This window comes from Pelophylax lessonae (genome assembly GCF_965119305.1).
Source record: "Pelophylax lessonae genome assembly, chromosome: 3".
Lineage (NCBI taxonomy): Eukaryota > Metazoa > Chordata > Amphibia > Anura > Ranidae > Pelophylax > Pelophylax lessonae.
Window position 1 is genome coordinate 264,937,372 of NC_138770.1, and position 18,955 is coordinate 264,956,326.

The window sequence follows — 18,955 nt, forward strand, 5'->3', positions numbered from 1 at the left end:
ATTTCTTTCCCTCAATAGTGGTCCTTATTCTGCAGCATTTGGCCTATGGAACTTGAAATTTAGTAATTGGCTAGGTGTTGCCAGTACCAGAATGACCAACATGATATTGGCCGCGGTCATTAAAGAAAAAAGGAGAAGATAAGATTGGTGGGAGGTTTTGTTTTATGTTCAGTGAACATAGAATACCTTGCAAATGCCCAAAACAAAACTTAAATTATATTTATACTTTGTATACAATGAAGTAAATTAAGGAATATGATTATTTGTAGCGGTTGATCACACAGAAATAATGCAGAGAGTTGAAGCTTATGCCCTGAGCACCACCCAGGGCCCATAATTGCTCTGCTGATATTACAAACTAATACTTTGCTTATTGGTAATTTTATGCTTGATGCTTTCATAAAATATTCACTAGCCAATTTCACTGATGGATCCTTGTTTGTTTAGCCCTCATAAGAGGTTTTCACAGACAACTATGAGAATTGTTTATTTGTAGGTCAATCCAGCAGTTATTTGTTATAGTGGGAACTGCTACAAACCATGTTATTTGTATGTGAAGATGTTTCAGTAAATGCTTTCTGGATCTTTTTATGCTGTTGAACGTTTCTGTACGCAGTCGGGTGTGTGCTAAAGCTGCATGATTATTAGTTCAAAAAATCCCGACCTCGATTTCCCCCCACCCCCCCCCGCCCGTCACCCCCCCCGCCCGTCAGCCCCCCCGCCCGTCACCCCCCCACCCCCCGTCACCCCTCGCAATCTTAAAAAAGCAAGTCCTCGATTCTGTAATTTTTCGTAACATTTCCTTTTTTTTTAGATCATAGGAATGAACTTCCGTCTGTAAGTGAGGGCAGTTTAACCTCTTAAATACTAAGCCTTTTTCAGACACTTGTTGCTTACAAGCTAAAAATCTGCATTTTTTTGCTTAGAAAATTACTTAGAGCCCCCCAAACGTTATATATATATTTTTTAGCAGAGACCCTAGAGAATAAAATGGTGATTGTTGCAATCTTTTATGTAACACTGTATTTGCGCAGAAGTCTTTCAAACACAGTTTTTTGAGAAAAAATATACTTTAATTAATTTAAAAAAACGAAACTGTAAATTTAGCCCAATTTTTTTTTATAATGTAAAAGAGGATGTTACCCCAACAATCGTGATCTTTATTCTAAGCAAAAAATCGTGAGTCTCATTTTATCCAGAATCGTGCAGCTCTAGTGTGTGCATAAACAATTTACTCTAAAAGTAATTGCATTAATGCAGTATACCATAAGCCAATGTCTTGTTAGTATGGGTAAATATTACTGTTCTTTAAGTCTAAATGAAGAAAGTATATATTTGCAAAATGTCAGATTGCGTTTTTTGCTTGCAGGAGCCAATCATTCCAATCGATCCACCACCTGTACATCCAGAACATCAGGAGCAAGGTAACATGAACGGCTGTAATTTGAGTAGACTAGGCACTTAAAATTTTCACAATGCATAATGGTTTTGTAAATATTTTCTGTATTTTTTCTTTATAGTTGGGAGTAAAGCTGGCCATACATGGATCGAAATTCGCCCACTTCATGTGTGGGCCGGCTGGTTGAATACAAGTCGATCTATCGATTGACTTGTGTACAACCAGCCTGCTGGAAAAATGTATATCTATTGCTATTGCCAGAAGTGCTGATCAGTGTACTCTGATGGCGGGGAAGTCTCCCCACTGTCAGAATACAATAGCTCAGTGGGAGGGATTCCCCCATCTATATCGAATGTGTGGATGGGGGAATCGAGTAATTTTCCTTCAATCAACCCACTGGTTGAACAAAAGAAAAAAATAACTTCTCTGTGGCCAGCCTAAGGAACTAAAATAAATGTATTATCTTAATCATGCTGTATAGGGCACGGGCTGAGTATTTATAGAACAACACCAGATAAATTTCCAGCTCAACTCACCGACCAGCCCTCAATGAACCAAATTATGCTGTCTTAAGAGTTTGGGTTAAAAACAGGGGTTTCATTTGCACACATTTGCAAATAAATGTGCAGGCCGCAGAGCCACTTTAAAGCACCCAAGCATTTTCTGGAGTCCTAACTCTACATTTTGAGAGCTTCCATAGTGGAAGCACATGCATTATAATGGATAGGCACAGGGCAGGAGAGCCTGGAGGTAGTCCACCCTCCTTAAAAGCACATGGGTGCACTGGACACCCAGAATATAGCACACGGGCAACAAAGGTGTCCAGTGTGTTCCTTTACCAGTATTCCAACAGTACAAACAAATGGCCACTTCCCCATCCTATAACTGGCCTTTGCAGCAAGGAGCACATGAAAGGGCAACACATGTAAAACAAAACCAAAGTAATTTTCCAGCTCAACTCGCCGACCAGCCTGCAACCAACCAAATCATCATGTCTAACAGTATGCATTAAAAAGGGGTTTAATTTGCATTAGAGCCTGTGTTTATAGGCTAGTACCTTCAGATAATTGGATGATGGCAAACTGTTGAGGAAGGGTCCTCCCTATAACCGTGCCCTATTATGTGAGTCACTTTTCTAGTGTCTTAAGTTCATGGGCTTCTTCTCCCTTATGTGAGAAGCGTAAAGGCTAAGTTCATCTTTGTAAACATGTTACACGTTGCACCCATATTTAGGGTGTAACATTTTCAGCATGCACCCTAACCCCCCACTGTGACAGTGGCCAGGGGATCCTTTTTCGCTGGTGAGCGCTGTTGTAATTTATTGATCTTCCAGCTCTCAAGTAACTGTCTGCCCTTATCAGAAGTGCTTTCAGACAGTTATCCCCGGACGTCTGCAGGAGCCTGACCATGCATCTTGGGTGCAGTGCTATGCACTTTTTTTTTTTTTTTACCTGCAAAAAATGTGCATTTATTATTTTTTTCAAAAATTGAAATTATCCTTTAACTAGTTTAGTTCTCCAATCAATTTTTAATCCGCTTTTCACTAGTGTTAATTTTTACGTCAAATTTTGATTTGGTTTGTCATAGTCTTTTGACTAAAATGCCATTTTAGTTTTAATCGTGTTTTAGTCATCTGAGTTGTTTTAGTTTGTCGGATTTTAGTCAACTAAAATCTCCAGTACATTTTAGTCTACTAAAACAAATAGGTTTAGTTATATTGTAATGCATTATTTAGGCATTTCTCTAGAATGTCCAAACTCATTATATACTCCTCGAGTAAAAATCTAATACCAACATGTTATTGTTATTATGGTATTAAGGTTTGAACATGTATTTAAGGGTCCTTTCACACGGGCGGTCCGTATATCCGTTTTTCATCCCACATAATGCATGTCAATGGGATTGCGGATGTCAAAGGATAGTCATCCGCGCTGACATCCGATTTGCGTCCTTTCCGATCAGTTCCGTTTTTTGGAACGGAAGAGAACCCTATTTTTCTTCCGTTTAAAAAAACGGAACGGACGCAAAAACGGATGTCAGCAGTGTCATCCGCTGACATCAGCAATCCCATTGACATACATTATCTCCGTTTATCATCCGCAAACGGATGGGATGATAAACGGACACACGGACCGGAGGACACAAGTGTCATCCGTGTCCGTAAAAAAAATAAAAAAAAGTGCCGGAGCGGATCAAAAAACGGTCCGCCCCGTGTGAAAGGACCCTTAGACACAGATTCAGCCGTTGTGACATATAACATCTTTATAAATAAAACCAAATTTCATAAACAAACCTAAATATTGCTTTTTCACAGAAGTGCAACTTTCAAATATATAAAAAAAAAAAAAAACTGTAAACTATCGTGGCTGTAATACAGCCAAGATAGTTTTACCTAAATATTTTACCTAAATATTACTAACATTAGCTTGTGTGTTTCTTTACAAGGCGGCCATGTTTGTGTAGCCCGGCGGCCGTTTTGTTGTGGATTGCTATTGGAAATAGCAGCAGCCATGACAGTGGAGCCCTTACTTCCTGATCGCCGCATGTGTAGTGCAGATTCTCCTGGTGACTGCAGGTGCCTGTTTCTGTGGGTGGTGAGTCTGGTGGGGTCCTCTCCATCTCTCCTGAGGATCGCTTGTTGCTTTGTGCCTGGTGACTGGTTGGTGCTGCCAGCGCCGTGGGGGTTGTCCCTTAGCAGTGTTTTACACTTTTTGTGGGATCCCCCTGGTGACTCATGGAGTCTTTGGAGCACGTTTCCCTACCTGATCCCCTCTCTGAGGCTGCGGAACGCCCTGGGCCCTAACTATCCATCCATCCATGCACTGACGATGGTCCTAGAGTCCCTTGTGTGCCGGGTGGAGGTGGCTTGCGGGCGACGGGCTAGCAAAAAGCGCCCCCCACCTTCCCCTGCCTCATCTGTATCATCAGATCCTAAATCTGATTCGGCCGCCGTGGATGTGGATCCCCCTGCTGGGTCTGCAACCACGCTCCTGGAATCCTCTGATAGTGAGGATGATTCCTCCACGTCTGCGACTGCGCTCGAAGAGGCGCTGGTGGATGCACTGATTGTATCTGTGCGTGAGACCCTGAAGATGGAGGACGCAGCTGAAATGGCGACATAGGCGCAGGTGCCCTTTGGCACTCACAAGTCATCCAAAGCGGCAAAGGTGTTTCCTTTCCCCACCTATTTTGACAGAATTGACGCTAAAAATTTGGTATGACCAAAGCTTTCCCCGTGGGGTCCCTAAGCACTTTACTAGGTGTTACCCCTTTTAGGAGTCCCTTAAGAAGTGGACCGTGCCACCGGTGGTGGACTCTCCGGTTTCCAGATTAAACAAGGCAACCATGATTCTGGTGGAAGAGTCTTGGCCTTTAAGGATCCAGCTGACCGGAAGGCGGAGACTGTGGCCTGCATATGTACATTCTGGCTGGTTCAGCAATGAGGCCGGTATTTACCATTGCCCTAGTGTCCCAAACTCTGACCGAGTGGGCTAAGCTCCTACACCATGACCTGGAGGGGGAACAGCTCCCCCTTGTCTTTTTCCAAGCTGGCGAACTAGCTAGTCCAGGGGCTGCAGTTTATCTGTGATGCCTCTTTGGATCCGGCTCCCCTAATGGCTCGTCTCTCTGTTTTGGTAGTGGTCCTTGGGTATGTCTTTTGGCTCATGTGATGGTCTGCGGATCAGACTTCAAAAAAGGCCTTGACTGATCTTCCTTTTCAAGGAGATCGCCTGTTTGCAGCTACCCTGGATGACATCATTAAGGGACCCACAGGGGCAAAGATTACTTTTCTTCCGCAGGCTACTAAGGGCAAGGAACCTAGTCGTAGACATGAGCTTTCCTTCTCAGCTCATAAGTTTTTTCGTCCCTCAGGGTCGACTGACAAGGGCTTGAAGCTTTTCGGGGCCTCTTTTGGAGGATCCAAACGAACCTGGTCTGGCAAACCAAGATCGGGCTTCTCCAGACCATTGGACAAGGTTCCTTCAGCATGAAGGTGTGCCCTTATCCGTATCGGGGTGGGGGGCCGTCTATGCTGGTTTCCGGACCAGTGGACTTCCTGGGTGCAAGACAAGTGGGTCCACTAAGTCATTCTGTACGGCTACAAGATCGAGTTTTGCTCTTAACCCCCGGCAAGGTTTTTTCCTTCCAACTTGCACCTGTCCCCAGGCGGCTTACAGGACTTGTTTGGGGCGGTACAAGACCTGTTCCTTCAAGGGATGATTTTCCCGGTTCCGACCTCAGAACATTTTCAGGGTTTCTACTCAAACCTCTTCACAGTTCCCAGGAAGGGAGGCAAAGTGCGTACATTCCTGGACCTCAAGACGCTAAACTGCTTTGTGCAGGTACAGAAGTTCAGAATGGAGTCCATTTGAATGGCGGTGGCATCCCTGCATCAGGGGGATTTCCTTGCCTTTATCGATATCAAGGATGCCTACCTTCACATTTTAACCACCTCAATACAGGGCACTTAAACCCCCTTCCTTCCCAGACCAATTTTCAGCTTTTAGCGCTGTTGCAATTTGAATGACAATTGCGCAGTCATGCAACGCTGTACCTAAACCAAATTTGTGTCATTTTTTCCCCACAAATAGAGTTTTCCTTTGGTGGTATTTGATCACCGCCAGGTTTTTTCTTTTTTGGTGCACAAATAAAAAAAGGCCGAAAAGTTTGAAAAAAAAAAAAAAGTTTTTTGTTTAGGTTATAAAATTTTGTAAATAGATAAGTTTTTTCCTGCACTGATGAGCACTGATGACGCCGCACTGACAGGCACTGATGAGGAGACACTGATGGGGTGGCACTGATATGCAGCACTGATGGGCACTGATAGGTAGCACTGATATGCAGCACTGATGGGCACTGATATGTGGCACTGATGGGTGGCACTGATGGGTGGCACTGATGGGCGGCACTGATGGGCACTGATAGATAGCACTGATATGCAGCATTGGTGGGCACTGATGGGTGGCACTGATGGGTGGCACTGATGGGCGGCACTGATGGGGGGCACTGATGGGGGGCACTGGTGGGCACTGATAGGCAGCACTGGTGGGCAATAATGGGCACTGGTGGGCGGCACTGATAGATGGCAATAACGGGCACTGGTGGGCAGCACTGATAGATGGCATTGGTGGGCAGCACTGATGGGGGGGCACCACTGGCAGGCTCTCTGATCCCTGTTTGCCATCCCTGGTGGCCATGGTGGGCATCCCTGGTGGTCATGGGTGGGCATCCCTGGTGGCTCTAGTGGCATCCCCTCCCCCCAGGGCTGCACTGGTAATCAATCATCTGATTACCAGCACAGACCCCCCCCTGTGATCAGTGAGTAATTAGAAATACTCACTGATCACCCCAGCTGCAAAATTGATCCTCTTCTCTTCTCCTCACTGACAGGATCTGTCAGGAGGAGAAGAGATCGAAGCCGTTACAACGGCTGTATTGACATTACATGACGGCTGTGATTGGTCACAGCCGTCATGTGATCAGGAGGGCCAATCACAGGGCCCTCCTGCCGAGGCTTGTTGCTCTGTGTCCTAGGGACACAGGCACATCGAGATCGCGCCGCGGCGGCGCGATTTCTCTCTTTCTGAAGGACGTTCCGGAACGTCCATTCAGAAGGACGAGACTCCCACCCGGCCGTATATGTACTATGGCCCGGGTGGGAGGTGGTTAATATGTGCCAGTCCCCAGGGTTTTTCTCCGCTTTGCTTTGGGAAAGGAGCTTTATCAATTTGTGGCGGTACACTTTGGTCTCGCATCTGCTCCTCAGGTCTTCACAAAAGTGTTAGCTCTGGTGCTGGCTTTGCTACACCAACGGAGGATCGTGGTACTGGGCTACTTGGACGATCTCCTCCTGTGAGCGGAGTCTTCCTCTGCTCTGATGGAGAACCTGGAGATCATAATATGAACTCTACAAGAGTTCAGCTGGTTTCTGAATTTTCAGAAGTCTGCTCTGGTTCTGTCCACAAAGCTGGACTATTTGGGCCTGATTCTGGACTCGGCCTTAGCCAGAGTGCTCCTTCCTCTGGACAAACTCCAGAAATTACAGGCGGCAATTTGCCTCCTGCTGCCCAACATATAGTCATCCCCCTGGACTTGCATGCGGGTGCTGGGCCTGATGGTGTCTACCTTCGAGGTGGTTCCGTTTGCACAGTTCCATACGAGGTCTCTGCAAAGGGAAATTCTGACCAAATGGGAAAACACTCCGCAGTCTCTAGACCAGTGATCCTCAACTCCGGTCCTCAGGGCCCACTAACAGGCCAGATTTTAAGTATTACCTTGGGGAGATGCAGACTAGAGTACTGCAATCACTGAGCAGCAAATTATATCACCTGGGATGTATTTCAGTTATCTTGCAAACCTGGCCTGTTAGTGGGCCCTGAGGACCAGGGTTGAGGACCACTGCTCTAGACCAGCTGAGTCGGGGCACGAAGGAATCCCTGATACGGTGGCTTTGTTCTCTGGCTGAGAAAATCCTTCCTCCCCTTGTATTGGACAGTGGTCACCACAGATGCCAGCCTGTCCGGCTGGGAAGGCTTCCTCAGCAAGCATTCTACCCAGGGAATCTGGACGCTGGAAGAGTCTAGACTGCCAATCAATGGCTTAGAACTCCGAGCGATCAGACTGTGTCTGGATCATTGGACAGATCGTCTTCCGGATCCTGGCGGCTCTGGAGTTAGCCGGCATTCTAAGGTGGGTAGAACAGTTCTTCCAGCCCTCTCTGCCGTACAACTTCCCGGGGTGAAAAATTGGCAGGCGGATTACCTCAGTCGGCAGGTGTTAGATCAAAGGTAGTGGTCCCTTCATCCGGAGGTGTTTTATCAGCTGTGTCTCCGGGGGGGGCACCCCTGAGGTGGATCTGTTGGCGTCTTGGCTCAAGAGAAAGGTGCAAAGGTTTGTGGCTCGGTCAAGGGATCCTCTAGCGGAGACCACAGATGCGCTGGTGGTCCCGTGGGGTCATTATCGGCTGATTTACGCCTTCCCTCCTCTCAAGCTACTGCCCAGACTTCTACGCAGGATCGAGGCAGATGGGGTTTCTGGCCATCTTGGTGGCTCTGGACTGGCCTTGCTGGGCTTGGTACGCCCATCTGGTGCGATGTTCATTGGAAGCTTCCTCACAGGAAGGATCTGCTGTCCCATGGACTGATCTTCCATCCTGCTTTACAGTCGCTGGCTTTGACGGCTTGGGCGTTGGAACGGCAGGTGCTGAAGGATAGGGGTTTATCTGAGTCGGTGATTCCTACACTGTTGAAAGCTAGGAAATCTACCTCTTGGAAGATCTACCATCGTACGTGGAAGACGTACATTGCATGCTATGAGTCTCTTGGGGTTCTTCCTCGCTCCTTCTCAGTGGCTCGGATCTTGACCTTCCTTCAACGGGGGGTTGAACAGAAACTGGCCTTCGGCACCATCAAGGGCCAGGTGTCGGCTTTGGCGGTCTTCTTCCAACGACCTTTGGTCACACCCTCCCTACTCTGTACCTTTCTTAAGTGTGTCTGACATTTGGTTCCTCTAGTGCGGGCTCCGTTGCTGCCTTGGGATCTTAATCCGGTGCTTTCCGCTCTACAGTAGCCTCCCTTTAAAAATATTCGGGAGATTCCCCTGCTAAGCTGTCCCAGAAGGTGGACTTTTTAGGGTGTCGGAACTGGCGGCGTAATCCTGTCGCTCAACTTACCTGGTGATTCACAGGGATAAGGTGGTTCTTCGCTCCTGTCCGTCGTTCCTTCCAAAGGTTGTCAATGATTTTCATTTAAATGAAGACATTGTGTTGCCTTACCTGTGTCCCATGCCTAAACATCCAAAGGAAATTGCCTTGGATGTGATCTGGGCAATTAGGGTGTACCTGGCAGCTACAGAGTCTTTCAGGAAGTCAGACTCTCTCTTTGTGCTCACAGATGGATCTCGAAAAGGGTTGTCTGCTTCCTCTGCGACCATTTCCAGATAGATCAGACAGACGATGGTTCCATCAGGGGGTCAGGTTCCTCCTTTTTCTGTCAAGGCGCACTGTGTACTAGGGCGTTTAGTGCCTCCTGGGCTTTCCCTCATCATGCGTTGGTGACGCAGGTTTGCAAGGCGGCCACCTGGTCGTCGGTGCACACTATTACACAGTTTTATAAAGTGGATGTGTTGGCATCTGCAGATGCTTCTTTTGGCCACAAGGTTTTGCAGGCTGCTCTTTAAGAGGATCTGATCCTCTTAGAGGGTGTGTTGTTTTTTTTCAGGTGGGCTCCTGTTGCCTGGTTGGCTAATGTTTGCAAGGTATAAAGGGAAGGATTGGTGGTGCTGCCTGCGGGCAGGATGGAATGTGGAAAAGCAATAGGTGAAAATAGTCAGGTCCATAAATATTGGGACATCGACACAATTCTAATCTTTTTGAGCTCTATACACCATCACAATGGGTTTGAAATGAAGCAAACAAGATGTGTTTTAACTGCAGACTTTCAGATTTAATTTGATGGTATTTACATCCAAATCAGGTGAAAGGTGTAGGAATTACAACAGTCTGTATATGTGCCTCCCACTTTTTAAGGAACCAAAAGTAATGGGACAATTGGCTGCTCAGCTGTTCCATGGCCAGGTGTGTGTTATTCCCTCATTATCCCATTTACAAGGAGCAGATGAAAGGTCCAGAGTTCATTTCAAGTGTGCTATTTGCATTTGGAATCTGTTGCTGTCAACTCTCAATATAAGATCCAAAGATCTGTCACTATCAGTGAAGCAAACCATCATTAGGCTGGAAAAAAAAAACAAAACAAACCCATCAGAGAGATAGCAAAAACATTAGGTGTGGCCAAATGAACTGTTTGGAACATCCTTAAAAAGAAATAACGCACCGGTGAGCTCAGCAACACCAAAAAGACCCGAAAGACCACGGAAAACAACTGTGGTGGATGCCTGAAGAATTATTTTCCTGGTGAAGAAAACACCCTTCACAACAGTTGGCCAGATCAAGAACACTCTCCAGGAGGTAGGTGTATATGTGTCAAAGTCAACAATCAAGAGAAGACTTCGCCAGAGTGAATACAGGGGTTCACCACAAGATGTAATTTATTGGTGAGCCTCAAAAACAGGAAGGCCAGATTAGAGTTTGCCAAACAACATCTAAAAAAGCCTTCCCAGTTCTGGAACAACATCCTATGGACAGATGAGACCAAGATCAACTTGTACCAGAGTGATAGGAGGAGAAGAGTATGGAGAAGGAAAGGAACTGCTTATGATCCAAAGTATACCACCTCATCAGTGAAGCATGGTGGTGGTAGTGTCATGGCGTGGGCATGTATGGCTGCCAATGGAACTGGTTCTCTTGTATTTATTGATGATGTGACTTTTGACAAAAGCAACAGGATGAATTCTGAAGTGTTTCGGGCAATATTATTTGCTCATATTCAGCCAAATGCTTCAGAATTCATTGGACGGCGCTTCACAGTGCAGATGGACAATGACCCAAAGCATACTGCGAAAGCAACCAAAGAGTTTTTTAAGGGAAAGGAGTGGAATGTTATGCAATGTCCAAGTCAATCACCTGACCTGAATCTGATTGAGCATGCATTTCACTTGCTGAAGACAAAACTGAAGGGAAAATGCACCAAGAACAAGCAGGAACTGAAGACAGTTGCAGTAGAGGCCTGGCAGAGCATCACCAGGTATAAAACCCAGCGTCTGGTGATGTCTATGCATTCCAGACTTCATTTGACTGCAAAGGATTTGCAACTAATTAAAAAGTGAAAGTTTGATTTAGGATTGTTTATCTGTCCCATTACTTTTGGTCCCTTAAAAAGTGGGAGGCACATATACATACTGTTGTAATTCCTACACCATTCACCTGATTTGGATGTAAATACCCTCAAATTAAAGCTGGAAGTCTGCAGTTAAAGCACATCTTGTTTGTTTCGTTTCAAATCCAATGTGGTGGTATATAGAGCCGAGCCAAAAAGATTAGAATTGTGTCGATGTCCCAATATTTATGGACCTGACTGTGTGTGAAACCTCTAGTCTGAAATCCGACCAATATCAGTTATAGAAATAACAATAGAAAATTAGAACGCAATAAATAGAGTGCTAATGTGCAATAAAATATAAATAAACAAAGTATATCTGACACATAATTATAGGAAAAACAGTGGAAAATTGCAGCAAAATAAAGTGCTTGGTACAAAAAATATGTAGACACAGAGGAGGAAATTGACAATAAAGTGACTAAGTGCATAAAAAGGGACAATATGTGTGATGAAATTATTTCATTTATAAATGTGCATAAAAAAATCTCTCAATCTATGAAAAAGTCTAACTTAGATGAAGTCCATCAGAAAAGGAAATATAAATAAAGAAATAAAATCCATATGAAAAACTATTAATTAATAAAATGCCGACGGTTTGCCAATCTTCAGTGATAAACTGTGACTGTGAATACACGCATGCTCCCCCTCCATACACACACACACATATATATATATATATATTATTTTTTTTTTTTTCTTAAGTTGGTTATTTTTTTTTATTGAGCATTTTTACGTGCACACAGTTCAAGGGATGTTACATAGTCATCTCGGGATTCATACAGAATTCTACTTCATTGAACAAAGCCAAACAGAATAGCAGGTTAAGCCCCGTACACACGCACAGATTGTTGGCCAACCGATCGGCCGTCTTTTGTCCAGTGTTGTTTGTTGGTTGAAATGTGCTCTAGACTTGCACTGGACTTTTGTTGGCCAACAAAAACCAACTTCAGAAGTGATGTCATGTGATGGTTGACTTTCGGTGTGTTTTTTCTTCTCTGAGACTGCCCAGTCTTGCTCATCTGATTTTTGTCTGCCGAAATCTGTACTGACTGAGGAACAATCGGCCGTTCTTTGTTGGCCAACAAAAATTTTATAGCATGCACACCAGATTTTTTTCGGCCGAAAATTTGCAGTTGGTTGTCGGAAGCATCATACTAACAACCCTACAATCGGCAGATCGGACGTTGGCCGACAATTTACGGCCAACAATCTGTGCGTGTGTAGGGGGGCTTTAGAAACCTATTCAGGCAACAGTACCAAGGCCTTCAGATAATAAGGAGCACAGCCACCCATTTTGTAAACAGAGGTCCTAACCAACTATCCAGATTTTGTGGGCTATATATCCTCTAGGCGTGTCCCATCTAGCAAGAAGGAATATTAGACCTGCAGTAATCTATGAAGAATTAATTAAGGGGGTGCTAGTCCCGGGAGCTAATCAACATTGCCAAATATTTATAAATTTCTTTGTAGAATTCCAAATCTAAAAGGTCAATTGTTTGTGTGTTAACACAGAGTTAACTTGTTCAAACCATAGTTGTCTTGTAGGCAATGGGGGCGACAGCTATTGCCCTGCATTAATTTTAGAGCGATGTTTAAAAATCTCAACACTGCTATATATGTGTTGGGAGTAAACAACTCTGTGTCTAAGGTGCCAAGGAGACATACTAAAAGGGTCTTATGGTATAACATTTTTTAAATTGAGGATATAGTACTAGTAACATAATTCCAATATCTGGTTAGTTATGGACATTTCCACAGTATATGGATTAGGTCTCCTACATCTCCGTTACATGGTATACATAGCTTGAATACATCTCAGCACCCTTTCTCAGTTCTCCTTTTAAGAACCCTCATTTGTGATGCAAGCTGTAGGTTGGTTCTTGGAAGGAGCTATACAAATATCATAATGCCTTGATGGGGTGATATCAGTCTGGAGCGGTCAGTGTTCCTAGGCAGGCTGTATTTACATACATATGTAGTCCGCTCTAGATAATGCTCACAGCTGTGCAAGACTGAAGTTAAGGCTGGAGTTGAGCTTTAGGCATTTTGATATTGTCATGCTGATTGGCAGCCATTCATACTGCTACAGTTCTGTAAGAACAGCAAGGGAAACCAGTGCAACTAGGTTTGGAAGTGTGTGCACCTTGAGTTTGAGTTGCTGTTAAAGCTATGCAACCTAATAGTAAATGCAGTTTTAAACTAAAGCAGAGAATTATTTTTTTATTTTATGAGTTTTCCCAGCAAATATAATTTACTTCTCTAATGAAAGGTTCTTATGTAGAATGTCTGTCTGTTTTTTAGAACCACCCTTTCGGCACAGGAGTCAGGATAATATGGACCAGGATGGTGAAGAAAAAGAGGTAAATTGACCTAAAAGATAGGTTCTTCTAGTTCCATTGTGCGGGTTATCTGCGCCGCGGGTGTATTTTTTATTTCTTTCTTTTTTTTTAATCAAAGTTTTCTATTTTCTAAGGCTTATGGTTGACTAAAGCTTGGTTGTTTGTGCAGTGCTATAACATACCTCAAGATGAAAAAGTAGAAATAGACCTTAATGGCACACCGTGCGAAGGAAATTGCACTTTCACTGCTGTATTGCAAGAAGAAAAGAAATTGCTTTTGTAATACAGTGATGACCCTTAATCCATGCTGTTACATTTATGATCCCATGTCATTTGTTAAATGGGATATATTCTGTTTTCATGGAGAAGCTTTATCTGGTGGCTAAATTGAACATTCAGAAACACTTCAAAAGATATGCTTATATTTGTTAAAGTTTTAAATGTTATAGCAGGTTTAATGTTGCTATGTTGAGTAAGAACAAGTGACAGTGAGGGTTATATATCAGGTGTCAGCACCATCAATAGTGACCTGTCAGAACAACCCCCTCTATTATAAAATACAAAAATTATAGCACAAATTGTATTGCTATAGACAACATACACCTATTTTCTAGCTCCATTTTATTCTCTGCATTAGTAAGGGGAACGCACTTGTCTATGCTTAGCTCACATCCATCTAACACTATGAAGAAGATACTCTATTGTGAATGTCTATACCAAAGGAAGAAAGCAGTCCCCACTATGATATCAAGCATAAATACCTTAACACGCGCCATAAAGTGGATGTAAACCCTCATATATATACCCAGTGAAGTGAACAGCCTCAGATAATACACAAATCTATAAACAAATAAACAAATCTCTCTACATAAGTTTTACATCTATATCTGCTGCCTTCAGCTTGCTATATTCTTTAGAAAGTGCACATTCCATTAGAATTTTTCTCTTCCTGTTCAGCACTTGGAGTGTAGTCCTGGCATACACTGCGAGACAGCTGATTGGAGGAAAGGCACACACTCCACATAGGCAAAGGAAGAAAGGAATGTGCTGTGAATAGACAAACTCCCTGCAAATCTATTGATAGCACCTACCCCAACACAAATTTCTGCCTGGTTTTATTTCGGTTTTCAGAGAACTTGTCAGAAGTTATCATGCTGATAACAGAAGAAAGGAGCAGGAGAAAACCACGACACTCAGGGCTTTGTAGAGAGATAGAAAAACACTGCAGATATATGTGCCCAGGTCAAATTTCATGAATAAGGTTTACATCCACTAAAAGTTTTGCATAGTTGCCTGGCACAGCTCATACACTCTGCACTTGCACTCTGCTGTTTTCTACCTGCTGATATAGCCTAGCCCCAGTGCAATGGTCTTTCTTATTTAATTTTGTCATGAGCAGATCTTTTTATCGGATGATGGATGCGGTACTTTTTTTTTTTCTTCATTTCTTTCTTTATTCTTGGCCACAAGTCAAAGTTTGTTAAACAATCGATCCTAACATCATACAAAGTTGTTGATATACCTATTGTTAATCTATATATATATATATATATATATATATATATAATATATCCACAGTAGTAATAGCAGTCTGAAATATATATCAATAAAAGTGTTAGAGAAAACAGCTGTTATGAACACAGTATTTATTTCATCTATTGCTACTATTTGGGCATGATAAACCCATAACTGAACAATATATTCTTTTTTTTGGATTGTCTATAATTTCTGTTCACAAGCTTTAAGTTAAAATATATGCACAGTACTGTGCAGAAGTCATAGGCAGGTGTGAATAAAATTCTGTAAATTAAGAATGCTTTCAGAAATAGAAGTGATAATAGTTTATTTTGATCAATTAACAAAATGAATTAAAAAAAAAAAAAAATAAAGTAACTGAACAGAAGAGAAATCCAAATCAATATTTGGTGTGACCACCCTTTGCCTTTAAAACAGCATTAATTCCTCTAGGTGCACTTACAAACAGTTTTTGAAGGAACTCGACAGTTCCAAACATCTGGGAGAACTATCCGCATATCTTCTGTGGATGTAGGCTGCCCTAAATCCTTCTGTTTCTTCATGCAATCCCAGACACGCTTGATGTTGAAATCAGGGCTCGGTGGGGACAAAACCACAACTTCCAGGGTTCCTTGTTCTTCTTTACGCTGAAGATGGTTCTTAATGACAATGGCTGTAAGTTTGAGGTCATTGTCCTGCTGTAGGATAAAGTTGGGGCCAATAACACGCCTCCCTGATGATATGGCATGATGAATATGTACCTGCTTGTATTTCTCAGCTTTGAGGACACCATTGATCCTGACCAAATCTCCAGCTCCATTTTCAGAAATGCAGCCCCAAACTTGCAAGGAACCTCCATCATGCTTCCGCAGACACTCATTATTGTACCGACCCTTTGACGAACACAAATTTTGACTCATCAGTCCAGAGTATCTGCTGCCATTTTTCTGCTCCCAAGTTAATATATTTTTGTTCATAATTGAGTGGCTTGGCCTTGTTTCTATGTGCTATGCATGAAAACATAGGAACTTGGGTGCAGAAAAATGGCAGCAGGTGCTCTGAACTGATGATTCAAAATTTGAAATAGTTTGGCTGTAGCAAAAGGCAGTTTGCTCACAAAGGGCTGGAGAGTGGTACAATAATGAGTGCCTGCACCAAATATTGATTTGATTTGGATTTCTCTTCTGTTCATTTACTTTCCATTTTATTACTTGACAAATTAAAACTAATAACACGATTTCTAAAAACATTCTTAATTTACATTATTTTTTTACACTTGCCTAAAACTTTTGCACACCACTGTAAATCTCAAAAGATCAGAAAGCTAAAGGAAATCTCTCCAAAGCAAAGGAGAGACAGTTGTCACCAGTACAGGTGTCCCTGGAAAATGTTAACTCTGTTCCTGTGACAATTTTAAAATGTTGGATTTCTTCTCCTTTTCTATATCGAGAAGGTAGTCACCAGGACCAATAGTGAGGATTTTAACACCACTTTACCAGTTTCTAACTTATCTCCACCTGGTTGTCATATTGTCATCTGTTCCGAGTCTCCAGCCTATCCCAGCTTTGAAGTGGTAATAAACCCTTACATTAGCCCACTAGGGTGACTAGCTTTAGGTGATTCTTTAGCTTTAGGTGTTGTTGAAGCAAATCCTCCCACATTTGCTGCACCCCTTTATCTGCAACCATCTATCCTCCAGAGCCTTCCAAAGTACACATATTAGATGGTATTATTCAGCTTCCAGGAGGTGGGAATCACATTTCACACTCCCCAGAGCAGTGTGTAACCTGACATCTGAGTGCGAGGAGGGGGGGGGAAATGGACACATCTCCTTTTTTACACAGCCTTGCTGGGAACCTGCGTATCTGGGTCTATCAACTCCTGTATGCTGGGGAGCTTCACTTTGGATTGCCTAATGTCAGTGGAATACTGCCAGAAGTGGTTCGCTAGATATTCACAAATTACTGTGAAAAATTGATTCGCTAGATTGCAGGGGAAGGAGAGCGTGTTCAGAAACTAAACTAAGTGCTATGGACTGAGGCAAATACACACCATATAATATGATTTGTTAATTTCAGGTGTTTACAACCACCTTAAGTTGATATTGGGCATGTTTCACTGCAGATCAATCTCATTTTACTCCTAGCTACACATATATCCTTGATTTTATTCAATTTATGTTCCTAAAAACATTACTTTATGTAATAATCACACTGCTCTGCTAAAGGCTGGGATTATTGTTAAGATAAAGCTGTAGATAATTTTAGTTTTTACTGAGTGCGATTCTCCCAACCCCTTTCAGTATAGATCAAAGGCTCACATGACCATGACTTCAGGGACTGTGTCTGCTTTGAATAGTCTCCTCTAAATGAAAAAATGTTTCCCTCATCTTTAGAACCCACAGCATAAGTGGCTGTGTCAATTAACATAAGTCTGATGCTCAATGCCAATGTCTTGGCTACACTTTTCTCATTAAATGTAGAGTTTGTCAAAGTAGGATTTCCATCATTGGAGCTGTTTACCCAACATACATTTATTAATGAAGAGCGTAGTTGTTAGACGGAAAGCCACTTCGTTTTTCGGAGATACAGTACATGCATAGAAGTGGTCAATTTGATTGATATGTGAAAACTGGAGCAAAGGTGGACCTATCAACTATACCAACCAACCAATCAGATTCCTTCTTTAATTTGAACTCAAACCATATTGGTTGCTATGGGTGGCAGTTTCACAAATGTTCTTGTTATCATGAGTATGTTCTCCTTTTCAAACTCTTCTGGCACTAGATGTGTCTATACCTTCAAAGCAATAAATTAAATGTATTTCCTTCATTGTATGAACACAGAAATTTCACGGTTCTTCTTTTGAGCTTCAGACATGGATATCTCTTTTCTTACAATAATGCATTCTGTGTGGTGAATTGCTGGAAAGCTTTCCTCTTTAAGCAGTGTTCTTTCATGAAAAGCATTGTTCCTGAGTCACCCTCTCCTTGTCTTGCTGCTGAACACAATGTCAATAGCTACAAAATGCTGCTGTAAAATGAAATGATGGCACCTTTCATCTGTTCCTTTTGAACGTGATATCTCTGCAGGCTAGGAACAGCCGGGAGAGTGGTAAACCCCCCTCCAGCCTGGGTCTACAGGATTTCGACTTACTCAGAGTTATTGGAAGAGGTAGCTATGCCAAAGTACTGCTGGTGAGGTTAAAGAAGACCGAACGCATCTATGCAATGAAAGTTGTCAAAAAAGAATTGGTCAATGACGATGAGGTAAGCAGCTCCTAAAGTTAGTCATTTGTCTTCTCAACTTCAGGGAATATACTGTAACATGGCATATGCTTGCATTCTTAGTTTTGAAGTAGAACTCCAGGCACTAGTTCCAAAATCTTGTATCCAAGTGTATCAAAATTTAAAAACAAAAATGTTATATTTCTCTTTCGCTCATTGGGTTATACTGCCCCCTATAGGAGTAGGACACTAGGCAGAAAATAATTTTGGCTACACCCATTGGCAGTCCCAGGGGGTAGACTCCCTCCCTCTGCTACAGCCACTTAGTTTTTTTTCTACCTAGTCAGGAGTAAGGACCTAGTTCCTGGCCGGGATCTTTGGTCCTGGCAAATTTTTTTTAAATAGAACTTTTTTCCTTTTCTTTTCTTTTTCTCTGATCGTCACATGGCAAGCAGCTGGGCGCTCTGTATCCTGCTCTAATAGGTGGTTGTGAGTCCCTGTGGGTATACAGCTCCCTCTTCTGCTATATCAATGCCGCTGGTGCACTCGGACTTTCAGAAACACAGCGGTAGCGGTGTGAGGGGGTTTTGACAAAAAAAAACTTTTTTTTTTTTTTTTTGCATATTAGGGCGGCCTCTGGATTAAACATGGAGTCCCTGGAGCAGGTATCACCACCTGACCCACTTTCAGAAGCTGCGGG

The 18,955-nt window shown here is 42.9% G+C and overlaps 1 protein-coding gene across 1 annotated transcript in view; it reads left to right on the top strand.

Moving 5' to 3' along the window:
- The window catches only part of PRKCI (protein kinase C iota), a 202,042-nt gene that overhangs the window by 110,888 nt on the left and 72,199 nt on the right, over positions 1-18,955 (top strand). Inside the window, exons 7-9 of the mRNA XM_082252559.1 lie at positions 1,370-1,424; positions 13,477-13,535; positions 18,121-18,297. Coding sequence (XP_082108685.1) covers positions 1,370-1,424; positions 13,477-13,535; positions 18,121-18,297 — 291 coding nt within the window. The remainder of the gene's footprint in view (positions 1-1,369; positions 1,425-13,476; positions 13,536-18,120; positions 18,298-18,955) is intronic.